The sequence below is a fragment of the Chrysemys picta genome, chromosome 4 (assembly GCF_011386835.1).
Source record: "Chrysemys picta bellii isolate R12L10 chromosome 4, ASM1138683v2, whole genome shotgun sequence".
NCBI lineage: Eukaryota > Metazoa > Chordata > Testudines > Emydidae > Chrysemys > Chrysemys picta.
In genome coordinates, this window is record NC_088794.1 from 79,961,787 (window position 1) to 79,985,587 (window position 23,801).

At 44.1% G+C, this 23,801-nt stretch overlaps 1 protein-coding gene across 2 annotated transcripts in view; it reads left to right on the forward strand.

The window, feature by feature from the left end:
- Positions 1-23,801, forward strand: part of TTC17 (tetratricopeptide repeat domain 17) — an 85,705-nt gene that overhangs the window by 483 nt on the left and 61,421 nt on the right. For both annotated transcript variants that reach the window (XR_010600602.1, XM_005286752.4), the window contains exons 2-6: positions 18,812-18,901; positions 20,209-20,378; positions 21,495-21,606; positions 22,412-22,543; positions 23,304-23,413. Coding sequence is in view for 1 of the 2 variants with exons in the window: in XM_005286752.4 (XP_005286809.2) it covers positions 18,812-18,901; positions 20,209-20,378; positions 21,495-21,606; positions 22,412-22,543; positions 23,304-23,413 (614 nt within the window). In the remaining variant the exon portion in view is untranslated. The remainder of the gene's footprint in view (positions 1-18,811; positions 18,902-20,208; positions 20,379-21,494; positions 21,607-22,411; positions 22,544-23,303; positions 23,414-23,801) is intronic.

A 23,801-nucleotide genomic window follows, 5' to 3' on the forward strand; every position in this document is an offset into this window, starting at 1 on the left:
CCGTTGTTGCTATGATTTTCCCCGCCGGCTACCTGAGCTCTTTCGCCCCCCTCGCAGAGCCGGTTCCCAGGGAATCTCTCTCTGCTGCCGATCAGGGTGGGCCTAGTTAGGTCTGATCCCTGCAAGGTGCCCAGGGCAGGAACCCCTGTTAGATGCACCTCTCTCCTCCCCTCCCTTCCATTTGGCAACTGATGAAACTTTGTCTCTGCCATTTCCCTGTCTGGAACCAGAGTGTCCTAGAGAAGATGCTGAAAGGGTCAGGATGAGCAGATGTGTAGGTTTCATTTTGTAGATGGAGGCATGTTGATGTCACATGGTGATTTCTCCAGAGGAAACTCCCTGATAGTTGTTGCATAGGGTATGGGTACTTCTTCCTACTCCTTGAGTCTAGTATAGGGTAATACTTGTTCTGGGTGGTGATACCTAGGCTGAACTCAGTGTGTTGGTACAAAGCCAGGCTGATCTGAGAGCTCATCTCACTGACTAGCTCATAGTCATAACTGCTCAGCTAGTTCTTCACGTGTGGTGCCTGTTGGCTGAATGTCTGTTTCAAGTAGCACCAGAGTTTCTAGGAATTGATTAGAGACTCTGTAATATTCACCAATGAAGTACTGACAACCCAGCAGGCCCTCAATGGCTATTGAGGTTATTAATCAGTAGAGCTAAGTACTTGGGGAAATTGAATGTAAGTTCAGACTAAAGCTATGTTTTGAACATTCAGGTTCAGTGTCTGGGTGTAACTCACTAAGAATGTTCAAATTTATAGATGGTGACACAAAAGAAAAAGAAATCTGAGTTCTGAGTCACAACACCAGAAGTAGCTTAGTTCTCCTATGCAATAAGTGCTCAGTACACCTGTGGTGAAGCTTCAAACAATCCTTTTGGTATTAGCAGATCTCGCTGTCCTTTATCTGGAAGACATGGAAAGTGACTGCTGTGCGTGTTGCTTTTGTAGCTGAATCTCTTTGCTGGTTAAAATCTGAAGTATGGATAAGTTTGGGATTTTCTTTCCTGATCCTCTTCCCCATTCCTATGAGCTGGTGTAGGATGAGACAGAAGTGATATTTGCACTGAAATGCAGCTAGCTGTTATCTCCACTCTACAATATTTGTATATTCTTGGTTACAGCTTTTCATTTTGATACTAAGGTTTGTGTCCCAGTTCAATCAATTACTGAAGCAAAGTAGTTTCCATTGATTTTGCTCTTTTCTTACTGATTTGTTCCCTCTGTATTGTAAAGAGAAACAATCAAAATCTACTTTACACTAAATAGACTTTTAGCCTAAACTTCAGTTCAAAAGCCAATTCAGCATTCTGAGAGGAAAAGGAGGAGAGGAAACCCTAGAATGGAGAAAGTCAGGGCATATTCTCCCTTTCTCTAATTGATGAATCAGAGAAAATAGGGAAAGGTGTGTTAGAGACTTAGACATCCTGTCTTCCCTCTCTAAGAAGGAGCTACTTTGGGGGGGGGGGGGGGGCTAGTGAAATGGGCTGTTAAATTGTATGTAGTGTGGCTGTATGAAGTGTGGTGAGATGGCTTATTCTTCAGTAGTTTGTAACTATGGTTGTTCTTCATAAGGTGATGCAATTGTTCAGTGTATCTTTCCGAATGAGATCTAAATTCTCTGGATGATGGTAGGAAGAATGGATGGGAAGTTCCAGTTTTGAGAAAGTAATGGCTTCTGTCTAGGTGTGTGTTTCTCTTCCAGGAAGACATTCAGATTGCTAAACATCCCAACGTTCTTAGTCAGAAGGTAATATTATCCTAGAAAAACCCAGGAAGAGAAATCCCTATTAAGCAGTGTTTTTCTCAGTGTTCTAGTTGGGGATGCCTGGCTGTTCCTATTAAACTGAAATCTACGTTGTTGTCGGTTTGAATTTCTACAGTGCAATTGCTAATATTACTGAAGAAGCTTATGGTTATCAACTTTTCCAAATATAAAATAGCATGCCTAGTTCCTCTTCAGCTTAGGTACTACAAGTTTCAAGGAGCATCACTTTTTATTTATGGTGTATCAGCTGCCCCGGGGATTCATTCCAAGTAATAAGCATTTCTTTTGTTCTCTCGTCAAGCAAACCTTGGACGTTTGCTGCAATAGCATAAGGCTCTACTAGTGAATGTGAAAAGACCCCGTCTGTTTTTACAGTCTCAGCACTGTTGGAGCAAGCCCCCTTTGCATCTGCATCTTCTTTAACATCCTTTCTAGGTCTCTGCCTCATCATCTCCCACCTCCTTTCCAATCCTGGCTGAAAATATTCTACTTCAGCAGGTTCCTTATTAATTTTTCCCTCCCTCTGGTGATATTTCTATTCATAGATTCATAGATTCTAGGACTGGAAGGGACCTCGAGAGGTCATCGAGTCCAGTCCCCTGCCCGGGTGGCAGGACCAAATACTGTCTAGACCATCCCTGATAGATATTTATCTAACCTACTCTTAAATATCTCCAGAGATGGAGATTCCACAACGTCCCTAGGCAATTTATTCCAGTGTTTAACCACCCTGACAGTTAGGAACTTTTTCCTAATGTCCAACCTAGACCTCCCTTGCTGCAGTTTAAACCCATTGCTTCTGGTTCTATCGTTAGAGGCTAAGGTGAACAAGTTTTCTCCCTCCTCCTTATGACACCCTTTTAAATACCTGAAAACTGCTATCATGTCCCCTTTCAGTCTTCTCTTTTCCAAACTAAACAAACCCAAAAGCACCCCTATTAAAGCACCTTGAGATATAGTTTGTATAAAAAAGGCTCCAAAGTTCTATTTCCTGAAGGTTGCTTTCATTTAATTGTTTTATATTTATATATATAAATATATATATATATATATATATATTAGTATCTAGGTGCCATTAAGTTTGTATCCTAGCAAATACAAATGCTGTACAACACCAGAGATGACTGAGGTTGTAGTCTTATCTGTTTCTGATAACTAAGGCTTATGCAGCAAAAACTCTAGTAACCTTCAGCAAAGAACGTTTTGTAAGTTAACATATATCCAGCATATCCTGTTGAAGGAATTCTCTACCAAGGAGAAGGTACTTATAATCTTGAGGGTTTCAGTTCATCAATGGCATGATTTTGTTTGGACTTCAGGTCATTTTGTTTCATTGCAGAAAGCAACAATCTCTAACTTGTCTTGTGCTGACATTGGCAAGGTAAATCATTTATTAAAAACTACAGACTTAGAGGACACAGGGATGACCCAGCAGCTAGTGTATGCTTTTCTGACCTCAGCTGGGTGAACATGTGATCATTGTTCACTGTGAACGTTGTCACCAAGGAATTGTCTGGCATATTGTAAATGCATTTCTAATGTGGAGCTGGAGATCTTGTAGCTTTCCCATTGGAATGGTTTATTATGCAGAGTAACCTTATTACCTTGATTTATTTCCCATCTCTGAACTTGTTCCTTTGTCTTAATCCCAAAGGAGATGATTATAGAAATCTCATTCTAATTTACATCAAAATCCTAACTTAATAGCTGGTCTGTGGTCATTGAGTTTCCATTCTCACCCCAGCAGGTCTGCATTGAATTTTAATTTTTCATTAATTTGGGTTTTCGTAAGTTAAAAACAGAACTGAAGTTATTTCCCTTGCCAAGTGGATTGAAAGATAGTCTAGTTTTATTGCTGCGTCAGTAAATGCCCTTTCTTCAAATGCCAAAATATGATCATGTGACATCTTAGCACTGTAATAAATGAACCACAACAGACAGTCCTCCACTGCCTATGGCAACAAGATATCAGAGGGACTATTTACCACTTTAGTAGTGGAAGCACATGAGTGGTGCCAGATGCTACATGAGAGCATACTCCTTTGGTACCAGTAGATAGTATACTTAATAAATTGAGTGTAAACCTAAATTCCTACCAGTGCATCTTTTTCTTTTTGTTTTAATTTTCCAAAACATTACTGGTTTTTAGTTAGGTCCACAATTCTTTCAGGTGAGTCTGTCTTGTTACCAGAGCAATTGGTCATTCAATCAATTGTATAATTATTGTTACTATTCAATACAATAATTTTTAATTGAGCAAGACAGGTGGCTACACATTTTCAATAGGGCTGTCCTCTGCAGCTATTTTCTTTCTTTCTCTTAAACTTGGCAGTAGGAGCCCTTAGGCAGTGCAGCTTTGTGTGTAGTGCTTAAGTGAGGCCACATGTAGGCACTTGTCTGATTTTCACACTCTAGGGTATCCTGCAGTATTCTGTTGAATGATCTAATTCTCCAAATCACTAGTTCTTGGGTTCATTTGCTACTGCTTCACAATTTTCACTGGTATTCTAGCCTCCCAGGTCCTACTTCAATTATGAGCCTGTGTTCTGGGCGTTGGTGCCCCCATAGCTTCCCCTCTTCTGTTCACTGAGGACTCTAACTTGCCATGGAGACTCCCTGTTTACAGTCATGAGGCTCAGATTTGGAGCAGACTCAATTTTATTGCCAGTTTGAGTAATGCCAAAGTAAATGGGAAGTGGCGAACACTGATTGGTGACTAAGGTTTAACCTGGTGGTAATAGCACTTAGGTGGTTGTCAGGGTTAGTATTTACAAAGAAAGTATAGTTACAATTTTATGGAAGGGAGAACTGAACTTGAGGTTTGACTTATTCAGAGCTATAGAGGTAGCCCAGGTGGAGATTAAGTATCTGAAGTGCAGGTGCATGAGGGTATGTCTATACTGCAGTCATGTGGCATGATTGTAGCTTGAGCCAACGCACATGAGGTAACTTTAATCTAGCTAGCTCAGGTCCCAGAGCAGTGAAGCCACAGTAGCTTTTGTGTCAGCACAGACTAGCCCCATGAGTAATTACCCAGGATTCTGGGCAGGCTTATAGAGCATAAACTGAAATGAGGGCTGCTGAAGCTTCACTGCTCTGGGACTCAAGCAAGCTAGATTAAAGCCAGCTCAGATATGTCTACTCATGTTGCAGTCGTACTCTATGATTGCAATGTAGATGAACCCAACTATGTGTAGGCAAGGCTTAAGTGATGGTGATGGGAAGATAATATGAAGCCTCTGGGTCTTATTAGGTTAGTCACTAATCCTGGGTAATCCAGTGACAAGTAACACCATCCCTGACCTTCACTTAGCACAGTGATCCACACATTTCTCTGCAAATTGGACTACAGGTTACTCACTGCATCAGGAGCTGAAAGTGGAGACAATATAGAAACACCAGCCTTTTTGCAAGATGCTGTGTTCTGTACCCTTATAAGTAGGGCCCTACCAAATTCATGGCCATGAAAAACGCATCATGGACCGTGAAATCTGGCCGCCTCCCGTGAAATCTGGCCTTTTGTGTGCTTTTACCTTATACTGTGCAGATTTCATGGGGGAGACCAGCATTTCTCAAATTGGGGGTCGTGAACTAAAATGGAGTTTTAGGGGGGTTAAAATGTTGCCACCCTTACTTCTGCGCTGCCTTCAGAGCGGGGCGGCCAGAGAGCGGCGGCTGTTGGCTGGGTGCACAGCTCTGAAGACAGTTGTGCTGCTGCTGGCGGGGTGAAATAAGGGTGGCAAAACCATTCCATGCCACTCTTCTTTGCTGCTGCCTTTAGAGCTGGGCAGCCAGAGAGCGACAGCTGCTGACTGAGGACTCAGCTCTGCAGACAGCTGTGCCAAAGTGGGGGTGGCAATACCCTACCATGCCATCCTTACTTTTGCGCTGCTGCTGGTGGTGGCGGCTCTGCCTTCAGAGCTGGGGTCCTGGCCAACAGCCGCCGCTCTCCAGCTGCCCAGCTCTGAAGGCAGTGCCGCCACCAGCAACAGTGCAGAGGTAGGATAGTAATACTACAACCCCCCTGCAATAACCTTGCCACCTCCCCTCCCAAGTCCTTTTTGGGTCAGAATCCCTACAATTACAACACCATGAAATTTCCAATTTAAATAGCTGAAATAATGAAATTTCCAATTTTTAAAATCCTTGGACTGTGAAATTGACCAAAATGGACCCTGAATTTGGTACGGCCCTACTTTATAAGGGAGAGCGAGAATGCTGAGAACATCTCATGCTTGTGTATTGCAGTCTCCACTGGCTCCTGTTGACCTGTACTGACTTTATTTCAAGGCCCTCAACATCAGAAATCACTTCTCTATTCACAACCCTGTGAGACAGCTGTGCCCTCCTCTCCCCTCCCAGGACAAGGCAGTTAACAGTGCCTTGAATGAAGCTTGGATGAGAAGATGAGCCCAAACCTAAGAATTTTCAGCACAACAGAGAGATCTCATCTGTACTACTCTGGTAACTGATATAGTTGTCTAAGGCCTTGGCTACACTTGCAGATATACAGCGCTGTGAGTTAAACCTGACTTCGTGCAGCTGAGTAGGGAGAGCGCTGCAGTCTGTCCACACTGACAGCTGCCCAGCGCACTATCGTGGCCACATTTGCGGCAATTGCAGCGCTATTGGGAGCGGTGCATTATGGGCAACTATCCCACAGAGCACCTTTTCCCATTCTGGCGCCATGGGTTGTGGGAAGGGGGCGTGGGTGCGGGGGATTCTGGGTCCTGTCCCAATGCCCCGTGATGCATTGCTTCGCATCCCAGAAATCCCTTATTTCCGTCCACCTTTGGCACCATCTTTCAACGGTTTCTGTGCAGCACGATCTGTCTGCGGGAAATGGAGTCCGAACTGCTGAGGCGTATGCTGACGAGTCTCGCCAGCACGTCACGTTTGGCTATCGAACTATTCCTTAAGATCCAAAGTGACAGTGAAAGTGAGGGTGAGGAGTCCGACGATGCTATCGAGACGCGTAATGCGTATGACACGAAATTGCTTGTGGCATTCACGAACATGCTTAGCACCGTGGAACGCCGCTTTTGGGTTCGGGAAACAACCACCGAGTGGTGGGATCACATCGTCATGGAAGTCTGGGATGACGAGCAGTGGCTGCCGAACTTTCGGATGAAAAAAGCCACTTTCATGGGACTGTGTGAGGAGCTTGCCCCCACCCTGCAGTGCAAGGACACGAGATTGAGAGCTGCCCTGCCAGTGGAGAAGCAGGTGGCTATTGCAATCTGGAAGCTGGCAACTCCAGACAGCTACCGGTCAGTCGCAAACCAGTTTGGAGTGGGAAAGTCGACCGTCGGAATCGTGTTGATGCAAGTTTGCAAGGCCATTAATCGCATCCTACTCAGAAGAACCGGGACTCTGGGTAACGTGCAGGAAATAGTGGATGGCTTTGCACAAATGGGGTTCCCTAACTGTGGAGGGGCGATAGATGGGACGCACATTCCTATTCTGGCACCACCCCACCTAGGATCCGAGTACGTTAATCGGAAGGGGTATTTCTCTATGGTTCTCCAGGCGCTTGTGGATCACCGTGGGCGTTTCATTGACCTTAACACAGGCTGGCCGGAAAGGTGCATCTTTCGGAACACTTGGCTGTTCAGGAAGATGCAGGCCGGGACTTTTTTTTCCCAGAGCGGAAGATCACGGTAGGGGAAGTTGAAATGGCCATTGTGATCCTTGGAGATCCCGCTTACCCGTTAATGCCGTGGCTCATGAAACCCTGCACAGGGAGCCTTGACAGCAGCAAGGAACGGCTCAACTACAGGCTGAGCCGGTGCCGAATGACTGTGGAGTGTGCCTTTGGCCGTTTAAAGGCCCGCTGGTGATCTCTGTATGGGAAGTTGGACTTGGCCGAAAGCAGCATCCCCGCGGTTATATCCGCGTGCTGTGCCCTCCATAATATTTGTGAAGGGAGGGGTGAAAGTTTCACTCAAGCATGGACCTCCGAGGTTCAACACCTGGAGGCTGAATTTGCACAGCCAGAGAGCAGGGCTATTACAGGGGCCCAGCGTGGAGCTGCAAGGATTAGGGATGCCTTGAGGGAGCAATTTGAGGCTGAAAACCAGCAGTGATATCTGGTGCCCTGCACGGGAGTGAAGTGCAGTAGTTCCAATCTTTAGGAATCAGTGTCTGCTTAGCAGACAAGCAGACTTGCAGTGCCTGTTTATTTCCTGGGCTAAGGAGTCTTTTACTTTATGCAATAATAAAGAATGTTTTCAAAGCCAAATAATCCATTTATTGAAAAGAAAAAAGGGGGTGGAGTGGGGAACAGTGCAGTCACAGATTCGTGTATGTCCTGTCTGGTGTGCTGTGCAGTGAGTGCTGCACTTCAGGGCAGCTATACTGCATGGTGATGGGGGTTGAGTGCAGAGAGTAAGGGTCGTGGTCTTCAGGGTTGGGTGGTGAAGATACTGGTGTTGGAGGCAGCGGGGTGGCGTGAAGAACACGGAAGTTGGGGAAAGTGGGTTGGAGGTGACAGTGGGGCCCAACGGAAAGAGTTTTGGGACACGGGGGGGGGGGGGGGGCTTTTGCGTTTTCGGTACTGCTCCTCTTTCTGCATGGCTACCAGCTCCTGGATAGCATCTGCTTGGCGCTCCAGGATGCTGATGAGCCTATCAGTGTTTTGCTGCCGGTGCGCGGTGCTTTGCCGCCGGTGCGCTGCGTTTTCCTGGCGGATCCTGCTTTCTCTCTCCCTCCAGTCCTGTGCCTTCTCGTTCTCTTTAATAGATTGCCGCATCACTTCTTGCAGCATGTCTTCTTTGCTTTTTCGCGGTCTCTTCCTGAGTCTTTGCAGTCTCTGAGCAGGCGATAAGAGAGACGGCTGAAGTCTCAAGGTTGATACAGCTGTATAGGCAAAACGTAACATTTAACAGAGGCAGCATTGTTTATACCAGACAGAGTAATGATTCCCCCCGCACTTAAGGAGTAGAAAACACACAGGGTCTACACAATAGCATAATTTTCCCGTCCGAAACGGAGCACACACATCCCACGGGAGCCTCAAAATGGTGAGTAATGGGGACTGATTGTTTCAGGGCTGCACTGTCCTCTGCGTTTCTGTGCCTTGGGGAGAGCCAACAGCTTCAGGGGGCACCTACACTGAACACTGTCCCAACATTTTCCACAGGAGTTCATCCTGGACGATATCTCGCTGCTGAGGGTGACCTGGGAAGCAAGGGAGGGTCTTCTACTGCAATGCGGCTTCTGCCCTGGCCCATATGCAGCTTGCCTGTGTGCAGCAATGGTCCCCCCCGCCCCTCGCGGCACAGTGGTGCGGACACGTTAGCCTGGCTGGGACAAGGACCACGGTGGCTCTCCCTATAAACCTGCGCAAGCGCATTGCACGCGTTCTGGATGAGACATTCGAAGAGATTACCGAGGCCGATTACTGCGATGTGATAAACCACATCAATGCACTATTCCACATCTAGGCATGCATGCTTAACCCTCCTCTCCCAAAGAGCCCACACCGAAAAAATTCCTTCCCAAAAAAAACCCAACTGCTTACCGGGAACCTGCTCTTCTGTTTGTCCTCCACCAAGTACCGGCCGCTGCAACTGGTTACCATCCTCCTGGCTCGAGAAGAGCTCCTGGCTGCATGGCTCCAGGGATTCCAGGGTGTCTCCATCCGGCCCACCACCATCACTTCCATTTTCCTCCTCCTCCTCCTCTTCCTCCTTCCCCCCCACTGGCTCTGAAGTGTCCATGGTGGTGCTCGGCGGGGAGGTGGGGTTAACCCCAAGTATCTCATCCAGCTCCTTGTAGAATCTGTAGGTCGTGGGGGGAGCACCCGAGCGGCCGTTTGCATCGCGGGCTTTGCGGTAGGCACTCCGCAGCTCCTTCACTTTAATCCTGCACTGCAGGGCGTCCCGGTCATGGTCCCTTTGCATCATGTCCTTTGATACCTTCCCAAAGGTATCGTAATTCCTACGGCTGGAGCGCAGCTGGGACTGGACAGCTTCCTCCCCCCAAACACTGATGAGGTCCAGCAACTCGCCATTGCTCCATGCTGGGGCTCGCTTGGCGCGTGGAGGCATGGTCACCTGGAAAGATTTGCTGATAGCACGCCACGCCACGCCGGGCTGAGCAAACAGGAAGGGGATTTTTTAAATTCCTGGGGAATATAAAGGATCAGTCACATGGTTGGTTACCTGAGGCCAGGGCAGTAGAGTTTGAACTGATGACCAGAGTGGCTAGAACAGGCATTGTGGGATACTGCCGAATAATTCTGGAGGCCATTCACCGCGCATTGGGCGGCCACACTGGCGCTGCAGCACTGCAGTGGCAGCGCTGCACTTGCTATTCCTCTCGGGAAGGTGGAGTACATGCAGCGCTGCAACCAAGGAGATACAGCGCTGCAACTGCCTTGCCAGTGTGGACGGGGAGTGAGTTACAGCGCTGCAACTTGCAAGTGTAGCCAAGGCCTACGAGGCTAGGAACTACTGTTCCAGTTTATAGTAAAAATCTCCAAATGACTTAGCAAACTAATTCCCTGCAGTGTGTGTAGGGATCTCTATTGTCTCAGTAATGACAAAGCCATTGAGTTTCAGCTGTTGCACTAGTTGCTATTTTCAGGTTAAATTTATGATCCTATAGAGCAGTTAATATTAATTCCTTTGATAGGTTTGCATCCACCCTGAAATGCTATTTCTCGCAAATCTACTGATACAGCAAATGGTCTCTTTTTAATGATATTAGGAGCACATGTGCGGAATGGATATAAATCTGTTTATCACAAATTTTGTTGTAAAGTTCAGACCAATATATAATTGACTTCATACTGCACTTATGGCTGTCCCTAAGACTCATCCAACCAGTTGCAAAACTAATATTATACATTTCATCTGTGGCAAAGCAGAGAAATTGAAAGAGGACCAACACAAATTATGTAAACAAAATGCAATGCTATCAGGATTTATTTGCCTAACTCATTTATGCCTCCATGGATGGAGAGAAACAGCTTTACCAAACTCATGTAAAAGGGTGGTTTGTCTCTTTAAGGGGCATCCAGCCTGTGTAAGAATAGGTGTTTGGGCCTGATAGACGGCATTATCAGATTGCCTGGTGAGGCCCTCATTTCTGTGAAGGCTGAAAGAGCTGAGTTTGAGGGGGAGGGCTATGGGAAGCAGTCTGGCTCCCGTGTCAGGGCCTGGAGCAGGGTGATTTCCAGGCATATGGCTTATAAAAGAACTGGGGAAGAGTTGACAGGAGTATGGAGGAGTTCCCTTGGTCAGGGGAAAGGTAGCTGTTGGGTTTATGTTGAACTGCTTGATTTGGAGGTTTGCTTAAAGGTTGATGGTGCAATCAATAAAACAGTGTCCTAGAGAAAGTGTCCTCAACAGACCCAAGGTGTAGCATTTAAACTTTCCTGGGGTGGGGAGCTTAACCAGAAGTTTATATCACAGCAATGAAATCTTAATAAAATCCCACATAGTCCCATAATGTGTGTTCTCTCTCTCCCCCTATTCTGTTAGTTGCAAACAAAGAAAAGGAAAGTTAAATAACAGTTATGTAGTTGATCTGAGATTTGAATGTAATTGTGCTACTAGTTTAAACAAGGGAGAGACTCCACATCAGGATGATCCATGGAGCAGCGAGTTAATGCAATAACCTGTGTGTGTGTGTGTATACACTATACATGTATAAGTATATATACATAGTAGCAAGGTAACTAGAAAATAGTATATTTTTGGTCTTTCTGCCTGCCAGAGTATCTGCTGGCCTGCCCCTCCATTTCCTGGTAGTATTGACTGAGCGACATACTTGATAAACTGAAAGTGACAACTGAGCTCCTGCCTCACTTTCCTTGTAAATGCCAGTTTGCCTGGCCATCTGGCCTACTGCTTTACTGAATTTCTCCTCCAGCTCTGCTAGGTCCATTGTACAATTGGGGAGGAGGGCACATGTTTAATTTTGTGTGTGCTCCCTGAAGCACTGTCTGCAGTACAACTCCCTTTGATTGCATTTACAAGGAGACCAAGGCATTGACCAGCACAGCCAGCATGAAGAGGACAATCAAAACACCAAATGTAAGTGTAGGTCAGAGTAGCATCTTAGCCTTGAGGGAAGGACATACAACATACATACAATACAACTTAATTTTTAAAAGCAGCTATATTTGAGATCAGGTTATCCTTGGCGAAGCTATCTTAACTTTTCTCTTAGCCTGCTTAATGGAAAACTTTAATGGGATGTCAGGCCCTTTCTATTTAAAAATTTGGAAGACATTTGCAGGTACATTTTGTCTTATAAGAGCATTTTTCAGGTTTGATCCTGACTGTCTGTACATAAGGGTTAAGAAACCTAGCTTGATTGTTCCAGATGATGGGGAGTTTCTGACCTATAATGCAAGTACTTGGTCAAGCATCTATTGATGTGTGCTTTCAGCTTGACAGAAAGTTAAAGTGCATAGTTTGTATATTATGAAGATCAGTGGCTAGATGTTGGATTGAAATAGTGATTATGTTTGTGTGGGTCAGGTGCTGGGACCAGTCACAGAGATGCAGAATTATTTGGTTGCCAAGCCAAGTGTAAAACAGGTAGCTTCTATTAGCTCCTATTCAAAAGTCAGAGTATTTGAGGCAGAGGGAACCTGAAGCAGGCTCAGAAAGGAGAAAAACACAGTAACAGACCAGTTTGGAGGAAAGCTTAGTTCAAGGTATATGAGGTGGTGGTACAAATAAATTGACCACTTTTTGCAGAAAAGGGGTAAATTTGGACCAAATCGAGTGGGTATGCAGTGGTATGAGAAAGGAGGAATACCACCTCTTCACAGTATGAAACTAAAAGGCCCCAATCCTGCAATTCACTGTATACAAGCATAGAACTGTGCCCTCCTGAAGTCCCATTGATTTCAGTAGAGCTCCATGTAGGCACTGAACTGGGATCTTAGTGTGCAATGTTTTCCCATAGCTACTTTCTTTGAGAACGTGGGGGCATGTTAAGTGTGACAGGAAGCATAAGAATAAAACATAATTTTTAACATGTGAAATGTGCTAAGATGAATAACCCTTCTTATGCCGTTACATACTAATGGTGCACCTGCTTACCCTTGTCTTAATTCGGAAGTGTGAAGATAGCATGACAACAAAGTACAAGTTAAAACACTTATTCGGTGCTATCATAATGGTGGAGTGGAAACATAAAAGCCTCTGTCACAAGATTTGTGAGCACTCTCAGACCTATGCAAGTTACACAGCTGGTTTAAACATGGTGGCAAAGATTCTTTTCCTGAAAATTGTGCTATAAAAACTCAGTCTACGACTGTAGCCTACAGCACAACTTGTCTTGCACAGTTCTCAAAACAAACCCTACCCATACTCTAGAGAAAAATTGTGCTACAATTCTGCTACCAGCAACCATGTTTGAACATTGCTTGTCCCATGTGGGCAGGGCCTAAATGATCTCTTCAGTCATGCAGCTCTAGACTTTCAACACTCAGTTTTGCAGATACCTTTGTGTGAATTATTTTGGTTTACAAGCAAAGGCATAGGCTTAAACGCACAGCACTTGGAGTGTGAATGGTATGTGATTGTGGGAACGAGCCCTACATGGATAAAATGGATCTCTTTCTCAGAATATTTCTAGCACCGCACATGCTGCTTTGGGTAAGGAAATGTATTAGTTAATGGGAAAGAAGAGAACCATTATCAAGGGGAAGATTTGCTTCAGAAACTGTGTGTTGGGACAACCACCACAGCAAACAAGAGGCCACTGCTCTTTACTGCCAAGCATCTCATAGAAACCATTTCATAAGCTATGGGATTGTTACAAGATCCGTGGAACTTACCCCCATAAGACAAATAGAGGCCTGCCCATAGACTGATTGAGGATCAGTGTGCATGCTTGCTGGCAGACACAAAGCTGATGCGTGAGAGGATGACCTAGACAGCCCTATCTTAGAATCCATTGCTTTAGCTCTATTACAGTTTATCATGAATTAGGTATATGGCTTTTAATGTGGGCAATAGACTCAGCATTCCTATAGGTTAGTAGATCAGCTAGAAAGGGCAGGGCTAAGCTGTAGAAGACCTTAGAGGTGTAAATGATCAACTTGTGTTTACACTGGAAAAAGGATTGTGGGTGTGGTGTGAGAGTAGAGAAAACGGTGAAAGGAGAGGGTCATGAGCTAGGAAGACTATTTTGGTAGCTTTCTGAACGATTTGAGGAGCAAGATTGCAGCTGTTTAAATGCAAAATGTCATGGAAGATAGATTTGGAAAAGACTTCCCATCGCCTTCCCTTCCTCCCCCCAAATATAGGATATAGTGTCCAAAGATCAGTTGGTAGTATGATTTTCTAACTTGTAATCATGTCATCAGAAATTTTGGGGTGTGGAATGACATAAAACATCTGGTTGGTAATTGTTCAGTTAAGAATGCTGCTTTGTTTAATGTGATATGGCAGACTTCTTCTGTGGATCTCAATGCTCTTTGCAAAGGATGGGGAAGTCCTGGTATATCTCCATTTTGCACTTAGGTAAACTGTAGTAGAGAGAGGTTAATATGCCATATTCAAAGAACTTTTATATAGGCTGCAAAAGAGGAACACTTTGAGTATGTTGGATCCAGGGTTTCATCGCAAACCTATACTACTTAGAGATCATCTGCATTCAGATTCTTCAGTAGACGTCAGTTGTATTATAGCAATTCGTAGCAATTGTATTATAACATGGAGACCCCTTAATTTATCGGATCAAGCTAGGATAAATGCCATCTCTGACTCCTCTGAAACTGGAAGCTTTGAACATATGAAACACTTGAATATGGAATCTAAGGTATCAAATTTAAGAGGAGAAAGTCAAAGTCTTACTCGGAGAAAAAAATGTTCCATTTCATGGTTTGCTAAATTCAGGCTCTACAGCATTCTTTAAAAAAGGTCAAAAAACATATTTGATCATATTCCTCATTATTTATACTGATGTAGAGTATTTGTAATGATTGTTCTCAGAAAACCAAATTCTACCTCTGTATGTAAACTACAGACTCTGATACTTAAGGTGAAAATGCTGGAGAGTGGGAAATGTGCCATTACCAAACTTGATGTAGTTTCCTGGCAGGTGGAGATTGCTGAGTAAACTTAAGGATGTTACTGCTTGGTTATATTTATTGGGGGGGGGAGGGGTATTCAAGTTCTTCTGAGCAACAATCTCTTTTCATTTTTAAGGAATAATATAGTAAAATATTACAAGGCTTGGATACTATGCTGGGCACTAGAATAAACTTTAAAATAGATTGCAACCGGTATGGCACTCATTCATTTGCTCACATTCAAATGTCTGCAGATGACATAAAGGTCTTAAGGACAGCCACCTCATTCACTTTGTAATACTGGCTTGTGCGCTGAATGAGGAGGGCTCTGTGGGGGAGAATCAATATGTGATCAAATAACTAAAGATGGTCACAATTGAACTTGATTTTGTAACCCTAACAATATTCTTAACGTTTCTTGGTATGGAATTTTCTAGGCCTTTTCTATTCTATAATGGACCCTCTGTTGCACTCCCCCTCCCACCCATCCCCCATGGATAATCATCAAGGTTTAAACCTGGAACCTTCAAATCCACAGTGCAGATTTTATTCATTTGTGCTAAAGGAGCAGCTGCTAGCTGGCATTGGTAATAGGCGTGATGGGTTGTCACCCCGAGATGCAGTTTGGGAACTGTTGTACCCCTCTAATGACCCAGCTGGGCTGGCCCTGCTCACAGTGCTTTGTGGGACATTTACAGCCAGCCTCACCAAGCCCTGTTATCATCCAGCACAACAGCAGGTGGCGCCACTCACCCAAACTGAGCTACCTGAATGCAAACAGCAGATACCAGAAAATTTCCCAGCTCCCCAGGTATGCACCCCACTGCTGGAGGATAAACCCAGAATTCTACCATCTTGCACGGCACAGGGATCTGTACCATGTAAGTTCATAAATAGTTCACTCTCCCCTCCCTGCAGTAGCGTAGCTAGCAGGGTTCCCCTGACCACATTCCCCCAAAATGGCTCCCGGCGGAACGGGGCCGCGGGCTGGCTCCCAGCGCTCCGGCTGGGACTCTGGCCCTGAGAGCGTGGCCGGGGGTCGAGGTGCCCCAGACAGCGCTCCAGATGGGGAAGCGGGGTGGCCCTGCGCATGCTCCGCTCCGTCTTTTGGCGGCATTTCAGCGCATGCGCAGGGCCGCCGAAATGCCACCGAAGGACCGGCGCCTTTTTTCTCCGCCGCTCCTCCTCGGCTGCAACCCTGGCTACGCCACTGCCTCCATGTGGGGAAGATATGCAACAAGCCTGTGTTAACCATGCTGAGATTTTTCCTCAACACACTTCACCTAAAGGCACATTAGTTTAGATAAAGCAAAAAAACAAGTTTTCTAACGAGAAAAGATAGACTTTAAGTGATTATAAGTGATAGTAAAGCGATCAAAGCAGATTACCTAACAAATAAACAAAACTGCAAACAAGCCTAAGATACTGGATAGATTGGATGTGAATAAGCAATTTCTCACCCAGGGTGATGATTTAAGGCTCCATGTTTGTCACCGAAGTCATGGATTCTGTGACTTTCCGTGACTTCTGCAGCAGCCCAGTGTGGCTGGCCCAGGAGCTGCCTGAGCAGCTCGGGCAGTCCCCGGGTCAGTCGCACTGGCTGCTGCCAGAGCAGTCTTGGGGTCCCTCCACCCCCCATCAGCAGGAGTTTGGGTGGAGGGGGGGGCTTAAGGCTTGGGGTTGGGGCCAGTGCTTACCTGGGGCCCCTGCAGCTCCCAATTGGCCGCAGTTCCCAGCCAATGGTAGCTGCAGAACCAGGGCTTGGGATGGAGCAGAGGCAGCACATGGAGCTCTAGGGAGCTGGGGCCCCGCTTCCCGGGAGTGGGTAAGGAGCCTGCCCCAGCCCCACCAACTTCCTCCCCTCCCCAGGGAGGCACCCCCCCCCCCCCGCCCCAGCACCTGTGGCGCCCCCGAGTCTCCTGTCCCCCCCTCCAGTTTTAGTCAGGGGTGTTTTTAGTAAAAGTCATGGACAGGTCACTGGCCCATGAATTTTTGTTTACTGCCCATGACCTGTCCATGACTTTTACTAAAAATATCCGTGACTAAAACGTAGCCCTAGTGATGATACAGTCCATCAGGTTTCTATACGTAGGCTAGAAACCCTTTTTAGCCTGGGACCAGCACTTCCCCCAATTCAGTCTTTGTTTCTCAGATGTTCCCAGGAGTTCTCTTGTGTGGGAGTGAGGTCCCTAGATGATGTCTCTTACACACAAACCCTTTTGTGCAGCTTTAACATATGTCGGGAACCATTCGTTCCAAAAACAATTCCCAGCCCAGTTTGTGGAAAAACACAGGTACCCAAAATGGAGTTCGGTATCGTGTGGTCTGGTCACATGCCCTTGCTGAGTCATAGCAGCCATTACTTACAGGCCAGCTGAAACATTTACGGGAAGGCTAAACTCTTCCATAGCCCATTGTATTTGCCATCAGCACTGTCTAGCTTCTTCATTGTTGTATCTGAAAGGCTAGCTGTGCGTGCTACTCAGAGTAAGCACATTTGAAATACAGATACATAGTCAATATTCATAACTTTAGATACAAAAATGATACATGTACACAAATGATTTACTGAATATCACTATCTTAACTTTTCCAATGACACCTGAGATGACCTATCTTATACAAAATGCATCATAATTATGCCATAATCATATCACTATGACTAATATGGGGTGTAGTGTCACAGTAGGCCAATATCCTCTGTGGACCTTTGTATAGAAAAGGATGCATTGATAATCCCCTGCATGTGTGTGTAATTACAGATTGGTTGGCCCACTGTGGTGTGTGAAGTAGAGCTAGGGGAGGACACAAGGAGCTCCCCATGCTGTGGCTAGCTCCAATCCCAGTTCTTATACTTCCTGAGTTCAAAGTCTGAGAGGGTTTGGATCCAGGAGCAGTGTGAGACACTTGTCCAAAAGAGCTAAGAGGTGCTATGGCACTGCCACTTCCACACCAGGTGGCAGAGCTAAACTGGCATCAGGAAAGGATCACACCATTCCAACTCTGGTATGCAGTTCCACAGCTAGCTGAATGCCTCCTACTGCACTTCACTGTCATGGACTGTGACTTGACTTATCCACAGTGTAGCCCTACATATTGAGCTACCAGTCCCTGCATATGAACTATTGAGACAGAGGAAGGATGTTTTTGGTTGAAAACCTTAACTTCTGGAGTGTGCTTTGCTCTTGATCTGACACTTCCTGGTGCAGTGTTATGCTTATTTATTTCCAGTCTTCTGAGTAAGTAAATTATTGAAAAGGGTTGAAAGTAGATGGGTATGTTAAGGTGATAGCTTACATTACTTTTGTGTTGTATACTTAGGGCTGGTCCACACTAACCCCCCAGTTCGAACTAAGATACGCAACTTCAGCTACATGAATAACTTAGCTGAAGTTGAAGTATCTTAGTTCGAACTACAAGGTACTTACCGCGGGTCCACACGTGGCAGGCAGGCTCCCCCGTCGACTCCGCGTACTCCTCTCGCGGAGCAGGAGTACCGGTGTTGACTGCGAGCACTTCCAGGATCAATTTTTCATGTCTAGACAAGATGCGATAAATCGATCCCAGAAGATCGATTGCTTACCGCCGAACCCGGAGGTAAGTATAGACGTACCCTTAGAGGGACTTTATGATGGAAATGTTTTAAAACTGATCACTGCAATCTCTATTTAAGGTCCTTGGTACTACAGTAATGGATGTTTTAGAAATTCATATAAAATAAGGGGTTTAATCATCCATTTGCCATTATCATTAGTGGAAGCTGTACACCTGAAGATATTTGAACAGGGTGAAAATAAATCCTTAACTGAATTGTAAACTCAGAGCCCCTTCAGACTGTCAATGTCTGAAGATAAAAACTTCTGAAATTAGTTCAACAGCTCCATAAAACTGGTTTGAGCCTTTGTTAAATGATATTAATTTTTATTTTTAAAACTCTATTTGTCAAAGCTGTAACATTCTCCAGATTAAAACAATTACATTTTAAACTGTCTTACAGGTGGATTCGCCAATGAACTTAAAGCATCCTCATGATTTGGTGATACTAATGAGACAAGAAACAACAGTGAACTACCTCAAAGAGCTGGAGGTAATGTGGTGTTGTGAGGATTAATACATTACCGTTTGTAAAGTGCTTTGGTGAAAAAGGCTGTGCAAATGCTAACTAGGGATAGAGGTGTGAGCAGGGAACATAATTCACATGTCTGAGTGTGCAGTGCTGTTTCAGTGGAAGAATAAGGAATTCTTCCCTGTCTTTATAGGCTTTTTTCTGCTGGAAGTCTGATAAATCTGGTGATATTGTCCTGGGCTGCATTGCTAAATATATTGTTAATATTCATAATATATCCATAAAACCTACTTTCGCTTTTTAAAAAATATTCCTGCTAAATTATTTGATTCTGCTGCCCGGTGTAATGAATTCCACAGGCTGCTATAGAGAAGCATTGCTTGGAGTTGTAAATTGGCTTAGCTGCAGACTGTCAGCTTGCCTCTGAGTCTTCCGTGACTCAGCCCTCTGGCCAGGTCACATAGTTCAAAACACCTTCTATGGCAGAATGAACTCAAAAATAAAAGCTGTTCCATGCCCTTCTGGGCCAATTTATAAGCAAAATAAATTCTGACCCTTTCTGGATTAAATTCCCTCTCTGGAATTGAATCAACCGGGTTTCATCTGCCACTGATTGAGGCTGGGCCTGGCCTTGTTCCTCTGGCTGCAGCCTAGGGAGTGTCCCTCCTTACTCCTCTGGCTCTACCTGGGAACTGACTTGCTGGCTGCAGGCAGCTCCTTTTATTTTGGCCTGCTGGCCATTGATTGGCTGTTGCTAGTCCCACACCCTTCTGACTGCTGGAGGATCAGATCTCACTGGTTTTGAAAATGGCTGCTCTTTTCCTCTCAACTAACTGTTTCCTGGGGAAGGGTGCAGCAGAGCAGTCGGCCCTCCTGTATGGAATTGCAAAGACGTGGTACACCCTGTCACAAGGAGTCTACACTTCGTATTGTAGTGTTTCCTCTTTCTGTTTGTAAATTTATCTACAGTGAATTTTGAGTGGTATTTGGTCATTCTTTAGGGACAATGAGAGAAATAAAGGAGGATCTGGTCAGTTTATCCTTTTTTTCCCTGTAAATGTAAGTGTGTGTGTGTGTGTATATATATATATATGTATATGTATGTATGTATCTTGGCTAAATCAAAATATCTGTCAAAGACACTCTGAAATCAGGGAAAATGTCTCTGATTTCTGAAGGGAGACCTGTTTTAGGTGGTGGTGCTGTTGGTGGTTTGGATGGGCTGCTTTGGTAAGAAAGAAACTTGGCTTGGCCAAGTGTCCTGTCAGTAGGGATATAGAAACATGCATATATTGAGGAAATAAACTCTTTTTCTCTTATTCCTATAGAAACAGTTAGTTGCTCAAAAGATTCATATAGAGGAGAATGAAGACAGAGACACGGGGCTGGAACAAAGGCATAATAAAGAGGATCCAGACTGCATTAAAGCAAAGGTGCCCTTGGGGGACCTGGATCTGTATGATGGCACATACATCACCTTAGAGAGCAAAGATATCAGGTAATGAGATGAAACTCTTGTACTTTAATAAGGTTTTACAAAATGAAAATTAATACCTGAGCGTGAGATCAAAAAAAGTTCATATAGAGAATTTTTAAGAAATTGTCAGATGATAGTTCCCTTGGATGGCAACTGTTTTTATTGTGTGTTAACGTTGGAGGGGTTTTCACTGTAAGTGGAGGAGTACTGCTTTCCTCCCCAAACTAATGCACTTCAGTCCTGACCTGTAGTGTTGCATTTTGGGGCTTTCGTCTATGATGATCTATAAATACACTAATGTTCCTAACCAGGATTTCTCCTGAGCAGTGACTGTCAGTCATGTGAATCGAGCTACACGGTGGTGGTTTTTTTGAAGTGGATAAACTTCCTCTAGTGTGGAGCAGACTGAAACCACCTGGTTCATTTTTAACTCAAGACAGATTTGAAGTTGCATTTCCAGAAGTAGAAAGCTAATGAATCAAATGCTACTTAACCGCAATGCTTAGAAGATCAAAGGAATATGAATAGTCTGTGTGAAGCTCAACTTTTTTGGTTGAGGTGATCTTCAGGGCTGATCTTCCTCTCTTGCCATGTGTGTACTTGAGGGATGGAGAAGGGTTACTTTATTTAAAACTTCCTCTCCCTAGACCTGAGATGTCTAGCCCCATTTCCAGATTCTACAGGTTTCTCTTCAATGTTCATAATATTTGTATATCACAATCTAAAAGACTTCTCTGGTCAGAATGTATTGCTATCTGCCTTGTAGAGGGAAGAATAATTACAACAGAAACACACTTGGTGGACAGATGTTCCTCAACATGTATTACCAAAATCTCCCAACTAGTATCTTTCTAACTATCAATCTGTCTCTTCTAAGGCAGCTAACAATTCACTGATTTGGGGCTTTGCTCTGAAAGTGAAGTACTGTTATCCCTTGTACTGACTCATAAATCTGAGAGAGTGCTTCAGGGGTGCTAACTAGCTCAAACACAGATGCTAATTTTTTTAAAATAGTGGTCAGTTTAACGCAAAATGTTGGCACTTTTGACTAACTCTGTTTCACTAAAGCCTCTCGTGAACTTTATGGATTAAAGCACTTGTAAGCACTGAGTTTGATATGTTGCTTTCTGGTTTTAGCCCTGAAGACTATATAGATACAAAGTCTCCTGTACCTCCCGACCTAGAACAACCAGACTGTACAAAAATTCTAGATCTTCCATACAGCATTCATGCTTTTCAGCACTTACGGGTAAGTAGGCAATTGCAAGGTGTTTCTCCTCCTGTTGCCTGATGGTTTGAAGAAGTTTGCTGTTATAGCTTTTGGGAAACCTTCCAAATCTAAATGCAGCCTGTACCAGCAAAAGAGTGCTTGTGCTGGTATAGAAAAGTTGTATAAAAATCAGACCTCTAAGCAACATTACCGTAGTGGAAAAAGTTTCTAGTGTAGACCTGGCCTTAGTGTCTATTTCTTGATGATTATTTTTTAAAAAAGTGGTTTTAATAAAAGGTTTCTGTTAATTCCGAGAGAGAGGATATTCTTGCATTTGAAGTAGGAACCAGGGTTTCTCAGTTCTATTCCTGTGTGGGTCCTGAATTATTTTCAATAATTTTCAAAAGCAATCACTCACTCCTTTTGTGCATTAACTTTTGCAGTGCCTCCCCTGACACTCTTTAAGTCTGATGTTCTAAAGATACTCAGCACCCACAGCTGAAATTAATGGGAGCTGCCAGTATTCAGTACCACAGAAAATAAAATCCTAGTTAGCTCAAATTGGGGGGGGACCCTAAAGAATCCAGGATGAGAGGCTGCTTTTGGATGTGTTTGCATTAATATCATTCTGATGTTTTCCCATCTGTAAAAGAGTGAGTATAATGCTTGTGTCTCAAGGATGAAGCTTAAGAAACTTGACAAACTTTGAGATACTTGGGTGGAAGATGCTACAGGAGCATAAAGTATTATTTTGTAAATTTTCCTGAAATCTTCTGTAATGTACTCTTGTAGCCTCAATAATAAATGTCTACTGAAAGTTGTATGTTCTCTTCCCTCAATCTAGGGTGTTCAAGAGAGAATTAATCTTTCCGCACCCTTATTACCTAAAGAAGATCCTATCTCCATTTACTTATCCCGACGTTTAGGAAGAAGTATAGAAGATATAGGTCATCGTATTTATGAAGGTCTAATGAAGGTATGACAGTAGGGACCCCCATAGTTGTGGCATGCACAATAACATCCTCAAGAAGCTCTTGTGTTGCTGAATATACAGGGTATTTGTGGAATACAACACTATAGGTACTGTCTGTCCACATACTATTCATTATGTGCAAGTGCCAAGAAATGTTGAGATTCCTGGTACATGGGGCAGCACTTCAGGGTTTTCCCCTGGAAAGTCAACACATCACGGGATGCCATGTCTTTCACTGCAGTGAGGATCAGCAGCCAGAGAAGTAAATGGACATGATTTAAAGTTCAGCTTTAGTAACTGGTGAGATGTAGCTCATCAAACCACAGAAAATACACAGCCATCACTTAACAGCCTGAACATTTGAAATAGAACCCAAGTAATTAAAGAGAAAAGGCATCAAAAAGAGAAAACAATGGAACTGAATGGCCATTTTCGCAAAGATTTTTCTGCACTATACTGCTATGCACACTCCTTATTCAGCTTAAAATAAACATGTTGGTGCTTAAATGGTCACTTCAGGTACCCTTGTGAAAGTTAATGTTGGGGTTCATATATCCTTGGTGTATTTATATGCTGATTCATTCTCCCTTTAATGCTCCCAGCTCCTATTGAAGGGCATTGTTGCAGAAGGAGAGGCATAACTGAAGGCATGTTCACAGTTTAATTTTGCCTCCCATACCAATTGGAAAGTCTAGTCAGCCTGTTGGTTTATACCATGACTCTTGGATTGTTACAGTTGTTACAGTCATGTGTTTTCTTACAGAACTCTTCTTCCTGGGTGCTGTATAATATGGCCTCATTTTATTGGCGAATAAAGAATGAGCCATATCAGGTAGTTGAGTGTGCCATGCGGGCTCTCCACTTCTCCTCAAGGTGAGAGCAGCTGTTACAGGTTCCTTTTCCAGTCTGCTTTCTGTTTATCCTAAACAGTACACAGTTTTTTAGTTACTGAAAATTGTATCCTAAGAAATAGATGATAGAGTCTACTGAATAGAGACTGCCAGAGTTCCACTATTAAGCAGCTATATTTTTAAATAGTACTTAAGAGCGGGAAATAGCCAGGAGGTAAAGACTGAAAATTTTATTAAATTTACATTAGAATTGTGCAGTCATCTTCAGTAATCCACAAACCTGACAGTACCAAAAGAATGACAATCTTGCTGCTTTTTAGTAGAAATTTATTGGCCAAATTCTGTAGAGAAGGTATGAAATGTGCTGCAGAACAGTTGGCACAATGAGATGTGAACATAACCAGCACTAA